Source organism: Etheostoma spectabile, unplaced genomic scaffold (assembly GCF_008692095.1).
Source record: "Etheostoma spectabile isolate EspeVRDwgs_2016 unplaced genomic scaffold, UIUC_Espe_1.0 scaffold00007195, whole genome shotgun sequence".
Classification (NCBI taxonomy): Eukaryota; Metazoa; Chordata; class Actinopteri; order Perciformes; family Percidae; genus Etheostoma; species Etheostoma spectabile.
In genome coordinates, this window is record NW_022603466.1 from 1 (window position 1) to 22,947 (window position 22,947).

At 38.9% G+C, this 22,947-nt stretch overlaps 2 protein-coding genes and 4 non-coding genes across 6 annotated transcripts; all 6 read left to right on the top strand.

Annotated features, from left to right (window-relative positions):
• Positions 1-118: 118 nt before the first annotated feature.
• LOC116678386 (dynein heavy chain 8, axonemal) lies at positions 119-4,874 on the top strand. Its single transcript, XM_032508312.1, has 9 exons — positions 119-240; positions 1,120-1,236; positions 1,318-1,419; positions 1,539-1,698; positions 3,114-3,270; positions 3,355-3,507; positions 3,758-3,946; positions 4,212-4,333; positions 4,516-4,874. The coding sequence occupies exons 4-8, from the start codon at positions 1,604-1,606 to the stop codon at positions 4,218-4,220; spliced, it is 603 nt and encodes a 200-aa protein (XP_032364203.1). The 5' UTR covers positions 119-240; positions 1,120-1,236; positions 1,318-1,419; positions 1,539-1,603; the 3' UTR covers positions 4,221-4,333; positions 4,516-4,874.
• Positions 4,875-9,552: 4,678 nt separating this feature from the next.
• LOC116678388 (small nucleolar RNA U3) lies at positions 9,553-9,768 on the top strand. The gene has a single exon (XR_004329229.1). It is a non-coding gene; the product is annotated as a small nucleolar RNA U3 (small nucleolar RNA).
• A 729-nt stretch (positions 9,769-10,497) lies between these two features.
• LOC116678389 (small nucleolar RNA U3) lies at positions 10,498-10,713 on the top strand. Its single transcript, XR_004329230.1, has one exon. It is a non-coding gene; the product is annotated as a small nucleolar RNA U3 (small nucleolar RNA).
• A 739-nt stretch (positions 10,714-11,452) lies between these two features.
• LOC116678390 (small nucleolar RNA U3) lies at positions 11,453-11,668 on the top strand. Its single transcript, XR_004329231.1, has one exon. It is a non-coding gene; the product is annotated as a small nucleolar RNA U3 (small nucleolar RNA).
• Positions 11,669-12,405: 737 nt separating this feature from the next.
• On the top strand, positions 12,406-12,621 carry LOC116678387 (small nucleolar RNA U3). Its single transcript, XR_004329228.1, has one exon. It is a non-coding gene; the product is annotated as a small nucleolar RNA U3 (small nucleolar RNA).
• A 1,086-nt stretch (positions 12,622-13,707) lies between these two features.
• On the top strand, positions 13,708-22,658 carry LOC116678385 (vacuolar protein sorting-associated protein 37A). Its single transcript, XM_032508311.1, has 12 exons — positions 13,708-14,166; positions 17,428-17,502; positions 17,606-17,723; positions 18,582-18,685; positions 19,718-19,937; positions 20,468-20,538; positions 20,732-20,859; positions 20,976-21,034; positions 21,141-21,209; positions 21,747-21,890; positions 22,031-22,119; positions 22,244-22,658. Exons 1-11 carry the CDS (start codon positions 14,060-14,062, stop codon positions 22,109-22,111), a joined length of 1,176 nt encoding a protein of 391 aa, XP_032364202.1. The 5' UTR covers positions 13,708-14,059; the 3' UTR covers positions 22,112-22,119; positions 22,244-22,658.
• Positions 22,659-22,947: the final 289 nt, after the last annotated feature.

Consider the following 22,947-nt stretch of genomic DNA (forward strand, 5'->3'; position numbering starts at 1 on the left):
GTATTTTCCTGACCTAGCTTCCAGTAATACTGAGGTGAATGTATATAGTACACAAGCTTACAGCAATACAACCCTTTTCTTCCAGTCCTCCATCAAGTTTACCAACGATCCACCCCAGGAGTGCGTGCTGGCTTGAAACGAACATTTGCTGGAATTTCACAGAACCAGTTGGACGTCAGCAACCTGGCCATGTGGAAGCCCATGCTGTACAGTGTGGCCTTTCTCCACACTGCTGTGCAGGTACTGTCCAGGTCATGGGTTGGTAGAGGAACTTTATTTGAGGAGTCAAGAGGAGTCAACGAAAAAAAAGTACAATTCAGACTAGAAGCAAAGCAAAATATGATAATAATCCTAACATAGGCTTCATTTGATGAATTTAGTTTTTCACGCTATATACATTAGGTGTCTCATGAAAAATGCTTTTCAGTATTGAATACATTTCCAAACAAGATAAAATGAATGTTGAAATTTAACTTTCAGAGTTACTTATATGAATGGAAATAGTAAATTATAGTCAATGTCACGCTTGTCAAAATATTTTTGTATGACTGTCTGGTGTATTTGTTTTGGTGCTCATCACTTGTCATAATGGGGAAATTAATCTTATTGTCTAACATGTTTGAGTCATTATTGTTTTTAAACGGCAATATGTATGGAGCTAGAATTGTTTATTACATGCGAGAAAATAAATGATGTGAGAGAAAAGGTTTTCATACCAATAGCAAAACGTTTAATCGAAAACTTGAGAGCGAGAAGAAAAACGTTTTGAGAGAATTGTTTTTCACACTGATAGCAAAAAATATATATTTGAGAGTTTAAAGTATTTTGAGAGAGATTTTTTTTGCTATTGGTATGAAAACTTTTTCTCTCAAATATTTTTTTTCTCTCAGATCATTTAAATTCTTGCATTTAATAAAGTAACAATTCTAGCTCCATAAATGTGTGCTTAACAACAGTAAATTATTTCAACAACATATTATAGAATGTACTTGTGTTTATGATTTATTTTTTTCTCCTCCCAAGACAGTTAGGGATGTACTGTATGTTTTTCTTTTGTACAATTTGAAGCTCATTCACTTGATTTTCTTTCTAGTCATGTGTTTTATGCTTTTTTTTGAGGAACGACGCAAATTTGGACCATTGGGTTGGAACATACCATATGAGTTCAACTCTGCTGATTTCACTGCAAGTGTTGAATTCGTTGAGAGACACTTGGATGATTGTGGCCCCAGGAAGGTTAGAATTCTGCAACAGAGGTCTTATTTTTTTTCTTTCTTTTTTTTTAACTTCCTAACATAATTTGATGTTCTCCTACAGGATGTGTCCTGGGTAACCGTGCGATACATGCTTGCTGAGGTGCAGTATGGAGGAAGGGTTACAGATGACTATGACAAACGGCTACTCAAGTGTTTCTCTCGTGTAATAATCCCCTTTTTGTAATTATTCATGCATGCATTCATTCCTTCCTTCATTCATCTCCTTGATCAATTTCATTTAATCTGTTACAATACATGAGAATGGGGGTTTTTTCATTGCAGGTGTGGTTCAGTAAAAAGATGTTTGACCCCTCATTCAGCTTCTACACGGGCTACAATATTCCAATATGCAAGACAATAGAGGAGTACATGGAATGTATTCAGAGCTACCCACTGTGGATTCGCCCCAGGCGCTGGGGCTGCATCCCAATGCTGATATCACGTAAGAAAACGTTATCCAAAAACTATTATCAAAGCCACTCTTACTTCGGAGTCTCTTAAACAACTAGTGAAAAAGATACTCTGCTTATATTGTGTTATTAGGGTTTAAATCATTAAGCAGTAGAACCCTTCTTTTTGTCTGTTTTAGTTTTTTGTGGTCTGCCGCGTCAGCTCAAATTCCCGTGAGCTACAGTGAGCTAGAAGCATGAAACTTGGGTGAATAACTGGAAATGGTGTGCATGTGCTTCCATAGAAATATGAACCCAATCAGCCACATGGTGGCGCTGTAATTAAGCCTTCAAAATGCAAACTTTAAAAGGTCATGCCCCCCACACCTTAAGTCCAATTGACTTGAAATTTCTCACACAGGTGCAGCTTAATGTGCCCTACAAAAAAGCCTCTAGGATCATTAAGGTTCGCCTCGAAAAATCTTCCACCATTTTGAATTCTTTTGAAAAACACATTTTTGAGATCTCCTCCTACACCGTAGCTCTGATTGCCACCATATAATATAATAATATAATATATATATAATATATATATAATATATATATATAATATAATAATATAATAATATTTCAGTGATCATCAATGGATCTTTTTACTGTTGTACAAAGCATGTACATATCTCAATTACTTTTCTATTATTGACCAATGACCTTGGAAAGGGCCGTGGCTCTGGATATAAATGAAAACACTTAAAAATATCATAAAGCACAATGGCAAATAGAAAAACACGATAGCAATAGAAAAACACGATAGCAAATATGAAAACCCTTCAACAATTTATAAAGCAAAACGGCATTAACTACTACTGTAAAAGGTAGGGCCTATCTAGCGGAGGACGGACCCTCCTGATTGGACAGACGGGACTGTCTGTTTTTTAACAGGAAGGAGAGGTATAAAAGACGGAAAAGCATCAATTTTGAAAACATGAGTATAATGATTTGTTGAAGCGTTTTCCTGTTTTCTGTTGTGTTTTTCTATTTGCCGTTTTATTTTCCTATTTGCTGTTGTGTTTTATAATTTGCTGTTGTTTTATTATTCCTGTTGCATTTTTCTATTTGCTGTTGTGTTTTATGATTTGCATTCATTCAAATTAAAAACGAGGGGCGCTATAATTGAAAACAAACTGCAGGTGACGTAGCACATATCGGGCTATAAATGACTAAACGTTTGTCCAATCAACACAAACCTTCCAGGAAATGTCTACATAATCCTCTCACACATACACTGCAAGTGTCATTCAAATTGACAACTAGGGGGCGCTTTAAATGCACAATAACTGGACGTGGAATGACGCAAATCAAGATTTGAGCTTGAAATCGAAGCTTGTGGCTTTATTAGCAATTGTTTTTGTGTTGTCATCTGCTTTTCTCAAATGTCTTTTATGCTTACATGTTCAATGTTGACCAGGTATCAGACAAACACATCTGCTGAAGTTCTCGACACAATCACGAACATCCAGCCCAAGGAAAGCGCAGGGGGATCAGGAGTGACTCGGGAGTCTATTGTTCAGAACATGGCGCAGGACATGTTGGGGAAATTGCCCCCTAATTATGTGCCACATGAGGTGAGGTTGTCTGGTAAATAGGATCACCACTTTTTGCAACAGCTAAAATAAATAACTAAATTCTGAAATGTGTGTGGGTTTAAGGTCAAAGCCAGGCTGTTGAAAATGGGAGCTCTGAACCCAATGAACATATTCCTACGTCAGGAGGTGGATCGAATGCAAAGGATCATCAGTGTGGTGCGCACTAGTCTGACTGACCTAAATTTGGCCATTGATGGCACTATCATAATGAGCGAGGTCAGATCACTAATTCACCCATTGCTCTTTCTGAAACACCAGCACTTTACCGTATATCTCAAAATACTCACACATAAATCACATGTTTGTAATTCCATTCTAACGTGTCTTTCCATAACTAATATTCACTGAATCATTGCATATTGTACTACTGAATGCAAACATAATTTTCATTTCTGAAATCCGATGATTGAATTGTCTTTGAGGGTGTAAAGTCTTGTGACACTTCTGATCTGTACATGACTTCTAGAACCTCCGTGATGCCCTGGACAATATCTTTGATGCACGTGTGCCAAACCTGTGGAAGAAGATCTCCTGGGAGTCATCCACACTGGGCTTCTGGTTCACAGAGCTTCTGGAGAGAAACAAGCAGTTCCGCAGTTGGGTGTTTGAAGGAAGACCCAAAACCTTTTGGATGACAGGCTTCTTCAACCCCAGGGTGAGTACCACTTTGTGTAAAGTTAGGCATTATTGAAGTTCTCTCACAAGACTTGTTGCATTAATGCTTAAGTCATTGTAGTTTTGAGCATAAAGGCATATAAATGAATCCCAACAGATTCAGTCTGGTTGAATGAGACATACTGAGTTTGATGGTGTGGTAAATTGTGTTAATTGAAGACCGTCAGCCAATGAGACAAGGTCAGCTGGTGTTAAATTGACATTGGACTTATGCTAATAATGTCTTTTCTGTGGTATGCTTCCAGGGTTCCTAACAGCTATGAGACAAGAAGTAACAAGAGCAAACAAAGGCTGGGCTCTGGACAACGTTACCCTGACCAACAAAGTACTGAAGCAGGCACAGGAGGAGATCACAGCCTCACCTACAGTCAGTCATAAAGCATGGCGATACTAGCAATACATCTGATCTCAAATTCAGCTTACACTTACATTTATGATAAACTGGGTTGGCCATTACAAAAACCATGACAGTATTTTCTGCTGAGCAATTGATGTTTATTCTTTTAGGAAACAAGCATTTTTCTGTTGCTGACTTCCTGTCCTCAACAGGAGGGAGTTTACGTCCATGGTCTGTACCTGGATGGCGCCGGCTGGGACAGGAAGAGCTCTCATCTTATTGAGTCCCCACCCAAAGTGCTGTTCACACCATTGCCTGTAATCCACATGTTTGCCGTGAACTCCACTGCCCCCGTGGATCCTAAGCTCTATGTCTGCCCCGTCTATAAAAAACCAAGACGCACAGACCTAAATTATGTCACAGCAGTGGGGTTATCAACCATTCAGCCACCAGACCACTGGATCTTGCGTGGAGTTGCCCTGCTCTGCGACATCAAATAAAAGATAGCTGCATGTCTTTATTGTTATGTCATATTTCTTACAGGGAAAATAAATGTATTTTTAATGTCAAATGCATGTCAAGACTTAGACTTAAGATAGCTTATAATGCAGTGAAAAACAAATGCCATGTCCATTTAGAATGCATGTTCTAATAGTTGACAAATCATTCCAGTTGTAAGTAATCAGGTTTTCTTTTACTCTTTTTATTCATTTAATTCAAAGTGCAATCAGTGTATTGGCCAGGTAGCATGAGTGACCTATCAAATGTTGCAGTTAAATTACATGTTTATTGAATAACTGATCACAACCACACTGCTGGAATACTTCAGAAAGTGTGAATGCTCTTGGTCCATCTAGTCATTTATACATTTTCTATTGAGTTCTTTTCTATAAACATAAAAGGCTTACCAACACTATTGATAAGTATTGGATAGGTATGACTAAAAAATGAGCTCTCAACACTATAAAATGGGAGGCATGCAAAATTATGAATCCCACTATGGCCACACCAAGACCCACTTGGCATGACCATAGTGGTTGATTGGTTGGGGTTAGACATTTAATTAGGATAGCCGATTGGTCAGGGGTTTGGACCAAATGGGGTTGCGTCACAGCGATTTCTCAGGATCCAGAATGTGTTGCAATGAACACAAAGCAGTCTGTTACTCGTCCAGCAAGGTAAGGAACTGCTAAAAAGTACTACGGACTGAGCTACTGCTGCACATCAAATAAGATTATTACAAAAGATATCAACTTTAAAACTTTACACAATCTCCCCTTTAGTAAAGTTCTAAAAAGCAATAACAGAAATGGGAGGTCTGCACCACAGTGTGTAATCTTTGAAAAAACCCTTTTAAATACAACATGACAAAGGAAGAGACTCACTAGCACTCACTAATGTGGTTTCTTAAGGTCAGCGTTACAGTTAAGTATTAGTTAAGGTTAAGGTGAGTAACAGGAAGTGAATGTTGCAATTAATGCAAAACTAAACTATTAACGTGTCCCAGTGCATGTTATGCATATGTGTGTAAGACAAGGAAGGGAGTGCTTTTTGAGTGACATGTCCTTTTTACCAAAGTGAATACGGGGACGAAGACGAGTAACTGGCGCCAGCCATCAAATAGAGCTAATGTTATATTTTTGGCCAACCAGTGTGTGAAATATAGTGTGACATTCAACATCTAGATTTAAGTAGCTATAACACAAGCTGGGACTTATTTATTTGCTCTGTGATTTAAGGGCTGTTTCTCTTGGAGATAATGGACTTTTTGATTGTATAAATTAGCTCATCTTCACAGTTGACATAATTTTTGGCATTTTAATAGGCAGTGGCAGAGCAAATTGCATTCAAATGCTACAAAAGCGTGTGATGCAATATGTGTTATTAAAAGTGAGTGGTAAGAGTGGTAGTTAAGTAAAAATGAACTAAAAATCAACCTTTGTAGATACTATAAATAAACATAATTAGGCACATTGTTGACACCTTTCTTTTTGACATTTTAATGGAGTCAAAGCTGTTATTTTCGGGGTTCCAGAGCCCCACAAACACATTATTTTACACACTGATTCTAACCCAATTTGACAATGGGCCTGCTTGACGTTTGTAGTTATAGCTATTACTTCAAAATGAATTGACTGACTGATTAACTGAATTACATTTCCCTCAGGGTTAGGGTTAAGAGAATAGAGAAGCAGAGATATTCAGTGAAAAGGCTCAGTCAAGTCAGCGGCCTAGGTACAGCAGTAGTGATGAAGAGCAGTCGGCTCCTCCAACACAGGATGCTAAGTCATGCTTGGATAGTTTGAATTTACCATGTAGGCTCACATTCAAATTGTTTGTCACTCCAGTTATACAAGTACCACTGTCTGAAACATCACTACACAAGAACAATAGTTAAAACAGTTGTGAAAGACAGAACAATAAAAAATGTGCATAATACATATTTATACTCACACAAGTGTGTGTGTCTGTGTCAGAACCTCAAGCCTATTGATTTCTCAGATATCAGTGTATTCCCACAGCTGACCAGCCACACCCAGAGGAAGATCCAGCAGTGTCTGGAGCTCCACCTGCTAAGCATGTGTGTCAAGTTCTGTTATGTCCACATATGCCATTCATGAATAGTTACCTGAAGTAATGAAGCTAATACACAGCAAACCGCACACTTAAACATATTCTTTAAATCTGAATACAAAAAATTATTAAAAGACAAAGTGTGTGACACCAATGTGTCCACATACAGTATGGGTGTAATCAGTGATGTAGTCGTGGAGGCTAAACGCCACGTAAACGCCGTTTATGCACCTCTCAAATTCTGAAATGGCGTTTACCCACCTCCAAAGTGCGTTTATCCACCTCTGAATAGCCTATCGTCCCAAAGCCATTCTAAATTAAGCTTATGTTGTTTTAGTGTCATAATGTTCATAATTAGTTTCATAGGTTGTTAAACCTAAGACGAAGTCTATCATATTGCGCTGAATTACTGTCAGTGTTGATCAATCTCTTGTGGTGTTTGGGGTATTTAGCCCCCAACGTCGCCTTCCAGGCAGCGCTGCCTGGAAGGTGATAGGATTGGTCAATGGTTGGGTGCCTTGAAGTCACGGTCGCAGCGCTGCCTTGAAGTCGACGTTGGGGGCTTAAAACGTCTAGCAGGAAGCAGCAGACTTTTAGTCAAAGGTTTATCGGTCACTATCCTACATTAGGCTACATGTCTCATGCAGTTAATGATGCATTTTAAAAATGGATATCCGTATTTTTTTTAAGCGCCGCCAAGACAGCAACCGTCCTCCTGAGTCCTGATGCCAGCAAACGGTGTCGGAAAGAAGCCCAAAGTGAGTGAGCTCGGAAAACAGCACTCAACTTACTGTTTTTGCGGTTAATTTGGTTAATGGCAGATTCATGCCACTGACTCAAAAAGCCACGGCATTGATTAGTTTAGCCTACACCTTTCAGACAGGAAGTTGCAGGTCACCTAGCTACCTTTTCCCATTAGTGAAATTCAGGATATATTGTCTGATAAATAACTGGATGTTATTTCATTCTCTGGCCACTGAAAGTTAGTGACAAGAAGCTCCCTTTGCTAGTCAGCTAGCTAGTTAATGTTGTCGCTGTGGCTGTTTGTGGTTTCGCGGGTACGGTAAACGTTTCTATGGTAACAGCAAGTTGTACCAATCAGAAACGTTGCTGTTACGCTTAGGATTGTGGGTAATGTAGGTTTTCTACGTAAGACAGTGGATAATTGTTTTTCTTATAATGTTACAAGGTTGATATCATACAGACTTGACTACCTCGGAGGGTTTATACATCATGGCTAAATTCATATGGAGAAAATCAATGGGGTTTTTAATATATATATATAAACTGTAATCACCAACTATTTTGATTAGTTGGTTTGGTTTGAGTAATTTGTTCAAGACAAAAGTAAAAAGGTGTTTGATTCCAGATTGTTAAATGTGAATATTTTTGTTGTCTCTGTTTTGTCATTTAGTAAACTTTATAGATTTCAACCATATAATTCCTTCTTGAGTCTTTTTAACAAGAACTTCGATTAATGTATGAACTGAATACTGATTGTGTGACCTATGAAGGAACAACCAGTGATAAATGACAGCCTATAGCAATGTCATCAGGATACACCGGTCGGCCGTGGCCCACCTTATCGGGGATCGCGTCGTGGTCCACCTGATCACAAAATGTATAGTTTACCCACCTCTTTTTTACCACTACACCTCTGGGTGTAATGGTTATTGTTTTTACTACTTCAGGTACTTCAACTAGTGAGGGATTCAGAGGGCATGTCAGTAGGTGATGGTGACTCCAATGACAGAGAGGCTCCTCATGTTGCAAAGTCTCAGGGGGTCTAACGTGTAAATAAATACACTTTTCTAGAAAGTTCGAAATGTGTTGTTAGTTGTCATAATTTAAAAGGCACCTTACAACTTAGGCTACTAATGTCCATCTTGGTAATTGTATTTTCCTTATACAGTCCATGGTATGTTCCAATGTTTCTAATAGTTCTTGGTAAGTCTGAGCTTTTGTCGATATAGTTATTACGTTAGTTACCTAATGAAATGCTGCCCTCATATGTCGCCGGAAGCAACTTCTGGTTAGATTATAGACTCCATACAGTAACGGTCTATGGGGTTAAACTTTAACGGTAAAAAATGAATGCAGGGTATGGACGGTTTCCGATATAATGTCGCTTTTAGCTGTTGTAGACCCGTTTTGTTTTGGCTGTTGTCAACATTTATATTTTATAAATCGACGCATCTGAAAACCCTAAAAGGAAGTGAATCTGGCTTAGCGGTTGTAAGCGGAACTCTATTTCTTTGCAACGTTTCTGTCAGGAACGTTACAAACAACGCACCGTTTTTCTTGTATCTCGTTTAAATCCAAACGTCTCTACTTTTAATACTTTAAGCGTCGTCTCTGTTGTGCTGTTGTTAACTGTCCAAACAACCCGGTCAGTTGTAGAGTTTTACCTCGTACACTTCTTTAATAAATCAACAAATTTAGCAAATGCACGAAAGTTTGTGACCCAATCGCAAAGCATTGTGGGCTTATTGAATTTGACTTTACCATTAAATTAACAGCTTCATTAACAGTTTAGCCTTACGTTTTACTGACGTGGTTTTGTCGTGGTTAAACGTTGTTTACTACTCAATGGCCGGTCGGTTTTAGCCTGTATGAACCATTAGTGAGAAGGATCGTCCTGTGAATAACTTCTTTTTTTCAACGTGTAGTATGTTAAGACTATACTTTCAGGGATCATTTCTATAGTTTCTGACTTGAGAAATGTGTTTCTAAAGTGTTTGGTCTCGCTAACCACGATGATGAGTCGTGATATTCCTTTCTGAGCGTGAAGCGGATAGAGAGTAATGATTCACTTCATATGCTCTCTATCATTGATGATCGTTCTTTGTTTCTTCACGGAGCATTGAGGAAAGGAATATGATCAGAGTGGCAGCGATATTCTGTTAATATAAATTCATTGTGTTTGATAGTATTTCAATTGTGTTTGTATGAAATTAGGAAAGATGGAACTATGAGCAATGTTCAACTTTGTTCCCACCTGTTCACTTTGATGCAGACCTCATTATTTTACGTACATATAAATATGAATCCCTACTGTCATTTGTCTACGTTAATTACCTTGGCCAGCGTTCTCTAGCTTGTTCCTATTCATGTATGGCATGTTCTGGACTGACAAAACATATTCTTAGCCTAAAATTTGGTCCCGAAAATGTTTTATTCTTAATTTACATTGTCCTAAATGCACCGGGCTGTACATGGAAGGCAGCCTGTCTGACTTCTTTCAGTCAGTAAGAGAAATAGGCCTTTTGTGTTGCCAGTATTTAGAACTTTGGTAATAATTAGTCAGTGTAACATTTCTTACTAACTTACTTTTCTACTACTAACTTACTAATCACTGACTTACTTACTTATACTCACTGAGCACCTTTTATACAAGCGTTTTCTTTACCCAGGACTGCCTCTCTGCCCCCTCAGTGCACTCCTGCACAACAGCTGTGCTGTAAGAGTAATGCAGTGATTGGCTGTGCTATGCTAGCTCATTTACATAATGGAACATGACTGGAGGAAGCAACCGGAAGAGCTTGTTGATGGCAGGGAGGAACCATGAGTGACAATGATTGTCCTGTGAATGGCCTCTTTTTTTCACCTTGACTATCATTAAGACTATACTTTCAGGGATCATTTCTATAGTTTCTGACTTGAGGAATGTGTTTCTAAAGTGTTTGGTCTCGCTAACCACGATGATGAGTCGTGATATTTCTTTCTGAGCGTGAAGAGGATAGAGAGTAATGATTTAATTCATATGCTCTTTATCATTGATGATCGTTCTTTGCTTCAATACGGAGCACTGAGGAAAGGAATATGATCAGAGTGGTAGTGATGTTCTGTTAATATGATACTGGTGGCATCGATGTTGTTTTTGTATATTTGTTATTATGAGTGAGTTAAAAAAATTGCTTTGATCAATACTCAACTTTGTTCCCATCTGTTCACTTTGATGCAGACCTCATTATTTTACGTACACATACATATGTATCCCTACTGTCATTTGTCTACGTTAATTACCTTGGCCAGCGTTCTCTAGCTTGTTCCTATTCATGTATGGCATGTTCTGGACTGACAAAAAATATTCTTATCCTAAAATTTGGTCCCGAAAATGTTTTTATTCTTAATTTACATTGTCCTAAATGCACCGGGGCTGTACATGGAAGGCAGCCTGTCTGACTTCTTTCAGTCAGTAAGAGAAATAGGCCTTTTGTGTTGCCAGTATTTAGAACTTTGGTAATAATTAGTCAGTGTAACTTTTCTTACTAACTTACTTTTCTACTTACTAACTTACTTAATCACTGACTTACTTACTTATTACTCACTGAGCACCTTTTTATACAAGCGTTTTCTTTACCCCAGGACTGCCTCTCTGCCCCCTCAGTGCACTCCTGCACAACAGCTGTGCTGTAAGAGTAATGCAGTGATTGGCTGTGCTATGCTAGCTCATTTACATAATGGAACATGACTGGAGGAAGCAACCGGAAGAGCTTGTTGATGGCAGGGAGGAACCATGAGTGACAATGATTGTCCTGTGAATGGTCTCTTTTTTTCACCTTGACTATCATTAAGACTATACTTTCAGGGATCATTTCTATAGTTTCTGACTTGAGGAATGTGTTTCTAAAGTGTTTGGTCTCGCTAACCACGATGATGAGTCGTGATATTTCTTTCTGAGCGTGAAGAGGATAGAGAGTAATGATTTATTTCATATGCTCTCTTTCATTGATGATCGTTCTTTGCTTCAATGCGGAGCACTGAGGAAAGGAATATGATCAGAGTGGTAGTGATGTTCTGTTAATATGAAACTGGTGGCATCGATGTTGTTCTTGTATATTTGTTATTATGAGTGAGTTAAAAAAATTGCTTTGATCAATACTCAACTTTGTTCCCACCTGTTCACTTTGATGCAGACCTCATTATTTTACGTACACATACATATGTATCCCTACTGTCATTTGTGTATGTTAATTACTTTGGCCAGCGTTCTCTAGCTTGTTCCTATTCATGTATGGCATGTTCTGGACTGACAAAAATATTCTTATCCTAAAATTTGATCACGAAAATGTTTTTATTCTTAATTTACATTGTCCTAAATGCACCGGGGCTGTACATGGAAGGCAGCCTGTCTGACTTCTTTCAGTCAGTAAGAGAAATAGGCCTTTTGTGTTGCCAGTATTTAGAACTTTGGTAATAATTAGTCAGTGTAACTTTTCTTACTAACTTACTTTTCTACTTACTAACTTACTTAATCACTGACTGACTTACTTATTACTCACTGAACACCTTTTTATACAAGCGTTTCTTTACCCCAGGACTGCCTCTCTGCCCCCTCAGTGCACTCCTGCACAACAGCTGTGCTGTAAGAGTAATGCAGTGATTGGCTGTGCTATGCTAGCTCATTTACATAATGGAACATGACTGGAGGAAGCAACCGGAAGAGCTTGTTGATGGCAGGGAGGAACCATGAGTGACAATGATTGTCCTGTGAATGGCCTCTTTTTTTCACCTTGACGATCATTAAGACTATACTTTCAGGGATCATTTCTATAGTTTCTGACTTGAGGAATGTGTTTCTAAAGTGTTTGGTCTCGCTAACCACGATGATGAGTCGTGATATTTCTTTCTGAGCGTGAAGCGGATAGAGAGTAATGATTTATTTCATATGCTCATTATCATTGATGATCGTTCTATGCTTCGTTACGGAGCACTGAGGAAAGGGATATGATCAGAGTGGTAGTAATGTTCTGTAAGTACAATACAGGTGACATCGATGATGTTCAAATATATTAGTTATTTTGAGTGAGGTAAGGAAATTGCTTAGAGCAAAACTCAGCTTCGTTCCCACCTGTTCACTTTGATGCAGACCTCGTAGTGGCAGTGTTTTTTGATGTTGAAAAGACATGATATGTTGTACCACTGTACAGTTCAGGTAGAGATGGGGGAGATACCTCTCCATCTTAGAAGAGACCAGCTGTCTCTTGTGTACTGGGCAAGAGTGAGGGGTCATAATGACAAACATATGAGTCAGTCAGTTCTATGGCACTGTCAAGAAAGAGAGAATGACCTAATTAAAGGTGCTGGAATGACAAAAGTAATAATGATGGGAATAAGTGCACTGGAAATAGGCCCTTCTGTGGTTTATCCAGTTTTCCTGATTGCTGTTGTTAGAGGCTCCAGTTGGCTTATTGGAGGAAAAGGAGCTTATTGAAGTGGATCGATACAGGGTTCAGAGTTACATTTTGAGAAAATATGAAGAATGCGTCATTATATATACTGACACATCTAAGATACAGATACGAAATGGGAATTGCTTATGTTATCCATCAATTAAACATTGTATCTGCTAGAAGAATTCATGATAATTTAGCTGTATACACGGTAGAACTGTATGGATGGCCTTGATGTGGGTGGAGAGAATAGACCTGAGCAAGCTGTGATTGCTTCAGACTCCAGCTCAGCTTTGATAAGCCTTAATTATCTTTACTCTGACTCTAGACAGGACATAGTGTTTGAAATACTACAACTAGCTACCTATCTGATAAAGTCTGGTATTAATACTACGTTTGTATGGTACCAGCTCATATAGTTTAGGAGATAATAAACTGGCAGACAGATCTATGAAGAAAGCAGCAGAGAAGCCTGATATAGCGGTGGATATTAATAGGGTAAAGCTGAAGTAAAAAGTATAATTAAAGCTAAAATAAATGGAAAATATAATTAAAGACATATCTTTATATGTCTAAGGGTTGCCGACCATAGTTGCCACGGCCATTCAAAACCAAAAAGAAGAAGAAAACAGGAAGTTGCGCTTTACGTATATTGCTGTGTGACGTAATACGTAAATAAGTTCGAGCTTGTGCTGCTTACTCTCGAGGTTGCTATAATTATCTCTCGCCTCAGAAATATAAATGACAGAGCTACAATTACATATAAACTGTTAGTAGATCAAACGGAGTTGACATTTTATTCGACACACCAGGATATGCTATCTGACTTTGGAACGTAAATACAAAGTCAAAATCGTGTGGACAACAAACCGAGACGTCAACAGCTAACAGGAGTCAGCACCACAAATCTCCACACCGTGTTCACTCTCACTTTCTCTTCCATTTCGTCTGTAGTCGGCCTTTACAGTCTGTCACCAAGTTCAGTACGTGGTTTCGCCAGGAGAGGATGAACTGGCTTTTCCCCCTGTCCAAAGGCTCCGGATCTCTCCCTCTGAACAGCCTCCAGCAACAAAGACAGCGGCAGATCGAGTCACTCAAAGCCGCTCATCCCAGGTAAAATCTACGGTAACCGGTCACATAAAACCAGACCCAGGTGCTGCCGATTAGCTTCTTAAATATAACACTTTATTTTCAAATGAGAATGTAGTCTATGTAATGTTTCCTGACGGTTTTTGATTTTAAAAAAAATTGTTGACTGGGTTTACAGGTACAGCTGATGTTTACTTAGCATAGCTAGCCACAAGGCTCATGCCAGAGGGAGAACGTTAGGCTAACAAACAGTATGGCGTGTATAGCCCCTTTTTACACACATTTGTCCCGGCGATTCTGTAAACCTGTCAACATTATACACACGATTTACGTGGACCCACCACCACTGCTTCGACATGCCCCAATGTGTTTGTTGAGCAGCTAATGTTTTGCTAACCTTTTCTCAAAGCTAACTAGCCGGGTGTGATTCGCCAGGGCGCTGTGCTAGCTGGCTGCTAACACCACTGAGTGGAGCACAGTGGTGTCCGGTGTTTCGGTTTAACTGGTTTTTAAGTTAACTGGTGATAGAGGCAGATGTGGTGTAGGTGTGCCATGAGAAACTCCGCAGAAATGATTACGTAGGTAGCTGCAGTGATGCCTGTTTGAAATACTGCAAACGTCAATAAATCGTCAAAATGTTCATGCTGTCATTATTTGTGTCATAATTGTGTTTAAAGTGTTGGTAATGACGTTTATTTAAACCTTCTGAAGTGTTTGCTGACTCTGCAGATGGAACACAAATAAAGACCGCTGAAATAAGCAGAACAGCGCTCAGTGCGCTCCGATTAACTTGTGTCACAACAAGTACTAGCATCGGTCATAGGCTCATATCGATTCATTTACACTTACAAATACCTAATATTTAACATGGGCAACACAACAGCTGTGTTGTAGAAAATAAAACCAAAGTTTCCACACGTCAACATGGTGCACAAATTCAAACTCAATATGCAATGTAAGATCTAGGTCGTGTTAAAGGAAATACATTGACTCAATGCTAAACGTCATTACCATTACTTTAAACACAATTATGACACAAATAATGACAGCATGAACATTTTGTCGATTTATTGACGTTTGCAGTATTTCAAACAGGCATCACTGCAGCTACCTACGTTGTGGTCTTCGTTCTTGCAACGGCATCACAAGTTAATTTAATAACAGTAGGCCTACTACAACATGGATTACGTGTTTGATATCTGTTACATTTCAATACAGCCTGTAAGTAAAAACATAAGCTACATATGAGGTTTACACCCAGCTGAATGCAGATGTGGCAACATGTGCATCCGCTCAGATTACGTTGTGATACATAGGCATTTATAGGCTAGATGTAATTATATTTATGTAGGCTACGATGGGTTATGTTAAGTTGCAACCTTACAATCACGTTCCTTAATGTGCAGAATGCCTACTCATTCATCCAGATACAAATGATACCTCTCGCTTATTGAAACGCATATTGCATATAGCACAGTGGGTCGGAGAGAAACGTATTTTTTATTGCTCTGGGTGTCTGGCACATATTGTAGAATTGACTTGAAGTGCCGGAGTTCGAGCAAGTGTTGGTTGTAGAAAGTCAATCTTATGAATGTCTGAATAGTTGCAACATTATAGTTAGGAAACAATGCAATTTCAGATATGTACAATCCAATTGTTAATAGTTATTTTAAGTTTAGATATCCATAATTACAAAAACATTCCAGATAGTGTAATTTAAAATATCCAAAACTTCACTATGCCTTAAATATTACATACATCATGCTATGAATGATATCTGAAGTTGAGTTGAGTCAGTAGGCCTATATGAAAAAATCCCATTTCGAAACATAGAAGTGATAGGGTCAAATAAATAACAGATAACATGAAACGTCCCCCGCTAACATACATCGACACATTTATCATTCCAACAGTATGCCTATATAATACACCAGTTTGCTTACATTTCAGAAACAGTGCTTTAACGGTGAAGTGTTATAGTCACAAGTCGATCGGGGTGTACCGTGACGTGCAGTAAGAGACACAGTCGCCAGACAACGGATGATAGTTCGTAACGACAACGGCAAGTGTTTGCATAAATGTCTGTCGGGGCAGGAATTAATGCTCAGCAACTCGTTTTTATCGTAAAGTTTCACAAGACACTGACAAATAAATGTGAAATAGAAGGAAAGCGATAATAATGTTTATTTCCTGGTTAGTCGGGAATGGGTCCTGAGAGACCACGCCTACACCACATCTGCCTCTATCACCAGTTAACTCAAAAACCAGTTAAACCGAAACACCGGGTTTCTTGAGGGGGTTTCAGGGATTCCCCAGCACAAAGGCGATTCATTTATTTACACTGCAATTGCATCCATTTTAAAGCAAACTTGTATCAGATGGGGGCCTGAGGGACTAAATCGTGTCAAATGTGGGGTAATTTGTGTCAGTTTAGGGATCCTTGACGTGAAAAAAACGTTTGGGAACCACAGGGGTTGCTGATCGAGTCAGCTAATGACAGTCAGCTTTTAATGTATGATGAAAAGAGTAGTAGCTGGCTAGTCCTGTATTGTGATCATTCCAGTGTTTGCCATGCCAACGTGTCACACATGTAGTTTTAGGAGGAGCTAGCTAATTAGACGTGACGATTAAAGTATTAGCCTTTGTTTACTAAGAAGCTCTGTCATCTCAGTGCCAGCATCCCAGCATAAACTGTTCGTGTGTGTGTGTGTGTGTGTGTGTGTGTGTGCGTGTGTGTGTTACAAAGAAATGGGATTACACTACGGATGTGAAGTTCATAGGATTGTAGAGGCCACAATGGCTATTGTGCTGTGTTGGAGGCTGCTTGTGTCATTGCAATGATGTTAAGGAATACATGGATGTGAAAAGAGAGTTCATACTCTTGATAGACTATACTGGAATGGATGAAAGGCCAGGGCCATGCAGCTCTCTTTTGCTGTTGTAGGTAAAATGTTAGGTATACTGTGAAAGGTATGGGTTATTTATAAAATCTGATATTACTTCTGGGGTCAATAACAATAATAGTAATAATAGTAGGCGACTGTCACTGGTGGAGCATACCCATGCAGTGGTAATGCAATGAGACAAATATATACTAGGATCAGCAATACAACACATTTGCCGTTACACTTCATGCTGTTTTGCTACAAAGTACAGTTATTGGGTAATGAAAGGCATTAAAAGTTCTCTCTAAACCAGCAGAAGGTTCATAAACATTTGTTGAAGATGTTCAATATGTTGAAATGTGCTGATCCTTATTGATTATATGTTTGTCTTTCTCAACAGCCTCGCAGAGATCCAGAAGGATGTGGAGTACAGAATACCATTCACAGTCAACAACTCCACCATTAGTGTTAACATGTGAGTACATCTTTGCATTTCCAGTCAGATCACACGTTTTATAACTTGTTATATATCCTGTTTCTGGGATTCTTGAAAGCCAAATCTCTTTTCTTTCCTCTAGTCTGCTGCCTCCTCAGTTCCCCCAGGAGAAGCCGGTGGTTAGTGTCTACCCCCCTGTTGGTCATCATTTAGTTGACGGCAATAATGGCACCATCATCACTAGCCCTCTTATTACTAACGTAAGTAGTCACTAGGCTTTCTTGTCTAGATTTAAATACTGTGTGCTGTTTCAGCACAGAACCCATCCTTACTGCATCCTCAGTCCAAATTCTCTATTAAGATTTTCGAATTTACATGATATTTCAGGTTTCTGATCATCTTTGTCGATTAATAGGGGCGTATCCAATGTCAAAACAAGAAAGTGTTGTTTACATGTACAAATACATCAACAGCATACTCAAAAAAACCTGATCATAATTGATAGGGGGGACCCCTAATAGTTGACTATTCCATGCTTTAATTGAATGAGCCTGATTCAACTGCTAATCTTACAGTCAAAGCTTCGCAGAGGCTCAAAGTATTACCTTTTTTTGTCAAATACGTTAATATACAGCCTATGATATACTGTAAGTATTAACATATAATGCTGTAAATTCAAATTTGCAAAGAAAGAAGCTTTTAATAAATCTTTTAAAGTGTGTATATAAATCCAACCGCCCCATGACAGATTTAAGTTTCACTTTCCATGATCCGTGACTGATGGAAAAGAGTCTTGGCAACAGGGATTTAAATCTTTAGCTGAAAATGTCTGGAAGAAAAGAAAATCTAAGGTGGGGGTGCACTTTGAAATAGTGAAAGATGTGCCATTGCCCGTGTTCCAGTGCGCAACCTCCAAACCTGGGTTTTCCAGCCTTCTCCAGATTTTTCCCAATAGCCTGTAGCAACATCAACTTGTTTTTCCTTTTTCATGGTTCTCTCCTTGCATCTTCTTCTCAAATAAGAATATCCACTTATTTTATTTAACTTCTTTGGTAGTTTGTGCTTTAGTTTTATGATCTCACTTTCCTTCAAGTATTTTACTGTTGTCTATGTTGTAGTTTGGGATGCACTCCGATCTGGGTAAGGTCATTCAGAGTCTGCTGGATGAGTTCTGGAAAAGTCCTCCTGCCTTGATGTCAACAGGCCCTGCTGGCTTTACTTAGTGAGTTTCCTCTTACATTCATGGACACATGTCTCTCAGTACTTTCTTGGTAAAGTTCATTACAACAGAAAGTTCAGGAAATAATGCAGTTGAATGAAGTATGATTAAGTCTCCTGAGGCCAGATGTATAAACTAGGCGTAGAGCTATGCCTATCATAAACCGTTTTTTATAAAATTGGAATGTGCGCATCTCACACATACCTCAGACCAGGCCAACACAGGATTTAAGCTGAGATAGCTGCGGGGGATATGATAAGGAGGCAATTGAATATAAGTTGAGAGACAGGTAGCATTGTTTTTTAGGTCATTTTCCAATTTCCCTGATTGTGTTATTATTTATGTTAGTCGCCACAGTTCTGCAAAATGTCAATCTAAGGCACATTTATGAACTTTTGAATGATTTATGAGTGATACATTTCATCATTCTTTTTAATTACATTTGAGCCATTATCTCCCTGTTAGTAATCTTTTCATTTGATCCTGAATTGTAAAGCACCCTGTAAAGTCAGTTTCAACACGAGAGCTATAAATAAATCATTGATTATCCTTCTGACGGGGAGTGGAAACAACTATCCATATGCAAATGGTGTTTAAGGGTGTTTGTACATCCATTTAGGGAAAACTGTGGGACAGACATATAGAACATACTAAAAGAAGTATGGATATTATTTTTTTTTTAAGAGATTATTTTTGGGGATTTTCCGCCTTTTAATGGAAAGGACAGCTAGGTAAGAGACATGCAGGAAATTGTCACAGGTCGGACTCAAACCCTGGACCTCTGCGTCGAGGAATAAAACCCTATGTATATGTGCCCCTGCTCTACCAACTGAGCCAACCCGGCCACTATGCGTGTTTCTGTATTTGTGTGTAGCCTACACACAGTTTTGGTTGTGAATCTGCTCAGAGTTTTTTACGTCTGGCCCCTCATTGAAAAAAAAAAAAAAAAGACCTAGCTTGTAAAAAAATAATGTCTTACTATATTTTTAATGCCTTAGTGAAATAATGTCATATCCTCCCGCATTTACCCATCAGTATGTACAAGTCGTCGGGTATGGCTCCTTACCCCACTCAGGCTTACCACTACGGTCCACGCCACGTGGGCCCCGGTCACACGGCGCCTACTGGGCCAGGCCCAGCTCCAGCTCTCATGCCTCACCCAGGAGCCGATGGTGGCCATGGGCCCCCTCGAGCTCCAGCCCCATACGGAGTGATTTCTGACCTGCCACTGCCTGTTCCTACTGGAGACCTACAGGTACACTGATAATGGAGAAGTGGGTTGATAACATCCATTCTAAGCACAATTACAAACGTATAAAAGACTATAATATGCTATAAGTCTTTATAAAGTGTATATATATATATATATATATATATATATATATATATATATATATATATATATATATATAATATAAGTAAGTACACACACACACACACACATACTAAGTGTTACCTTGTAAACAGCTTGTTGTGAATGAACACAGAGGAGCTTTCCACTGTTCCAGTGCTTTAAAAAACAGATCAAGCATTGACAGTTTGCAAGGCATCAGGTTCATCCAACTATTAAAAAAAGCAGGAGGTAGCACAACAATTTCTCAAACATTGACACTGACAACCCTGGATTTCTTAAGCAAAGCTTTCAGATAAGATCGTTGTCTTTATGTGGTTATTTTACCGCTATTTACACAAACCAGTTACCTTTCAGGTTCAGACGAATCTGTCGACAGAGACGTAAATTCATTGAAGAATATTACTTGCTGACTCTAATGCTGTCTGTTTCAGGCTGGATTGAACGGACACATGTACAAGATGCCTGAGATTCCTGAGTCTTTTCCTGAACTCTGTGACTTGAAGTAAAGTACTCCCGAATATTGTCAACTTCAAATAATCTTTGAATTAAGATATTGTGTTAGCTGGTTATAATGTGTGTTTGAGATAAAGGAAAACAGTCTTTTGAATCTATAATTCATGTCTGTGTTCTCTTGTTCTCTTACTTACTGCTGTGCATCTACCTATGTCTACCACCTCTGTTGCACCCCACCCTAGTCTGGCCCAGTTGTCCAACATGTCTGAAAACGAGGATTTGTTACTGGAGTTCTTTGTGAGTTTGCCACAACTGAAACAGGTCACCAGTGATAAAGAAGAGCTGATCACCAATATAGTTGATGTGGCTAGTAAGTTCCTCTTTTGCCGCAGGACTGAAGGTCTTGATGTTTCAATCATGAAAGAGAAGTTCAAATTGAGTTGAGTTGAGTCCAAAGATTTGTGCATCTCTGTTTGTCACTTACAGAGAAAAATCTTCAGATGGAGCCACAGCTGGAAGGAAAAAGACAAGAAATGCTCTACAAGGTCAGCTGTTACATCCAGTCTCTCTCTCAAACAACAAACACACACACAACAAACACATTCATGCTATTGTCTAACAGCTTATGATGTGTGCTTTGTCTGTTGACAGTATGAACAGCTGACTCAGATGAAGTCGGCCTTTGAGACAAGAATGCAGAGACAGCATGAGCTCAGTGAGGTGAGAGGCTACACTGTGATTTAAATCATAATAGGTTGAATATGCTCCTATTTGTTTTAAAGCTGCTGATGTTTTTTAATTTAATTCAAACCATTTTGATGACTTGAAACTAAACATTTGGGTTGTTCCCTTTTATTGTAGGAGCACAAAGAAATCTATGTTAAGTCTTTTAGCTTAAGCTGAGCATAATTCAATGGCTTGTGTCAATCAGAACACCCACCAGTTAGGAACACATGAAACGGCTGAATATTAATCTCAGTCCTGACTTACTAGCAACTAGATGTCATCATCTGTCTCCTACTACATATAAGCACTTGGGTTTTGACGATCCTCTTCTGTTAGATACTATTATGCTCTCCCTCTCAGTAAACCATACAACCACATTGTTTTTACCAAGTCATGAAACTAAAGGAGGAAATATAAAAGAGTTCAAAGGAACTAACCCAAACATTCTTAAACATGTCTTGAAATGCTCCACTGATTCTTTTTGTCTCTCTGTTTCTTTCTTTTGTCTTTTTTTTCTTTAACCCCCACTAGAGTTGCAGTCTTAGTACTCTCCAGGCCCGGTTAAAAGTTGCAGCCCACCAGGCTGAGGAGGAGTCGGAGGAGACGGCTGAAAACTTCCTGGAGGGACGCACGGACATAGACGAATTCCTGACCAGCTTCATGGAGAAGAGAACGGTGAGAAGCCAGAAGTGCACTACTTGTGTAAAAATAATCATGATATTTTGTCTTTTTTTTTAGTCTGAATGTGATTAGAAGTGCAGTTTGAAACATTTTAAAAGAAAGTTGTATTGACTGTTATTTGTGCTATTCCACAGCTTTGCCACAGCAGAAGGGCCAAAGAGGAAAAATTGCAACAGTCCATCAACACACATGGACCGTTTCCTACCAGCCACTAGAACACAAGGTACAAACCACACTAGACAGATGACAAGTCATCTGTTTCTTTTGCAGTCCATTTTGCAGAAGGCAGCCCTTTGTCATCATCATCTCGTCCTTCTCCTTTTTTACTTCTTACATTTATTTCTCAGGTTTGGTGTTTTCTCAGCCAACTGCTGCCAACTAAAAGAATAAAGACTTTTGAGGAGACGAAAAGCACACTGAGTCAACAATGGGCACTTTGGAAGACACTAATTGCAATGGTGGGCTAAAAAAAGAAACCCACTGTGCCCACATCTGGGCTAAAAATACTGTTGAAGTTGGATTGCTATAGAGCAAGATAGGTAAGCTCTTGTCACTACAAGAGGGCCAAAGGAGTGACACATGCCTAGCTTTTCCAACCATGTTACTAAGGATTGATCACATTTTGGATCATTTTTATTGCATATGCTGTTTGTCCAGTTTTGACTTGACAGGGATGACAAAGAGTTGTGTTTCTTTCCTATATTTATGTCACGTTGAGAGCAACACCTGCACCTGATCAGAGTTATTAGTGACACATTTGAATAGTTTAGGAAATGACTCCCAATCTTGACATTTAGTTTCATGCAGTGGGCAAGAATTTGTGACTATAAAAGAAGTGTTAAAAAATGCTTATGTGTCTGTACTTCCTTTCTCTAAGATCATTGTCAAGTCCTTGCTTTATTATCCCAGAAAGGTCCTACCGGACAGACAGAAAACCGACCTTTGACACTGCAAAACTGCTGTTTACATTGATTTGGTTGTTCTATGCTACATGTATACTCCAACATGTATACTTTTGGACAGTGGTCAATTCTTTAACAAGTTGGTGGCT

What these genes read in the sequence shown, in the direction of transcription:
- LOC116678386 (XM_032508312.1), top strand. Translation starts at nt 1,604, where the DNA reads ATGCAAGACAATAGAGGAGTACATGGAATGTATTCAGAGCTACCCACT. An exon ending in CTAATTATGTGCCACATGAG is followed by an intron (nt 3,271 to 3,354) that starts GTGAGGTTGTCT and finishes TGTGGGTTTAAG; the next exon opens with GTCAAAGCCAGGCTGTTGAA. An exon ending in GCACTATCATAATGAGCGAG is followed by an intron (nt 3,508 to 3,757) that starts GTCAGATCACTA and finishes CATGACTTCTAG; the next exon opens with AACCTCCGTGATGCCCTGGA.
- LOC116678385 (XM_032508311.1), top strand. Translation starts at nt 14,060, where the DNA reads ATGAACTGGCTTTTCCCCCTGTCCAAAGGCTCCGGATCTCTCCCTCTG. An exon ending in GACAGCATGAGCTCAGTGAG is followed by an intron (nt 21,210 to 21,746) that starts GTGAGAGGCTAC and finishes AACCCCCACTAG; the next exon opens with AGTTGCAGTCTTAGTACTCT. An exon ending in GCTTCATGGAGAAGAGAACG is followed by an intron (nt 21,891 to 22,030) that starts GTGAGAAGCCAG and finishes GCTATTCCACAG; the next exon opens with CTTTGCCACAGCAGAAGGGC.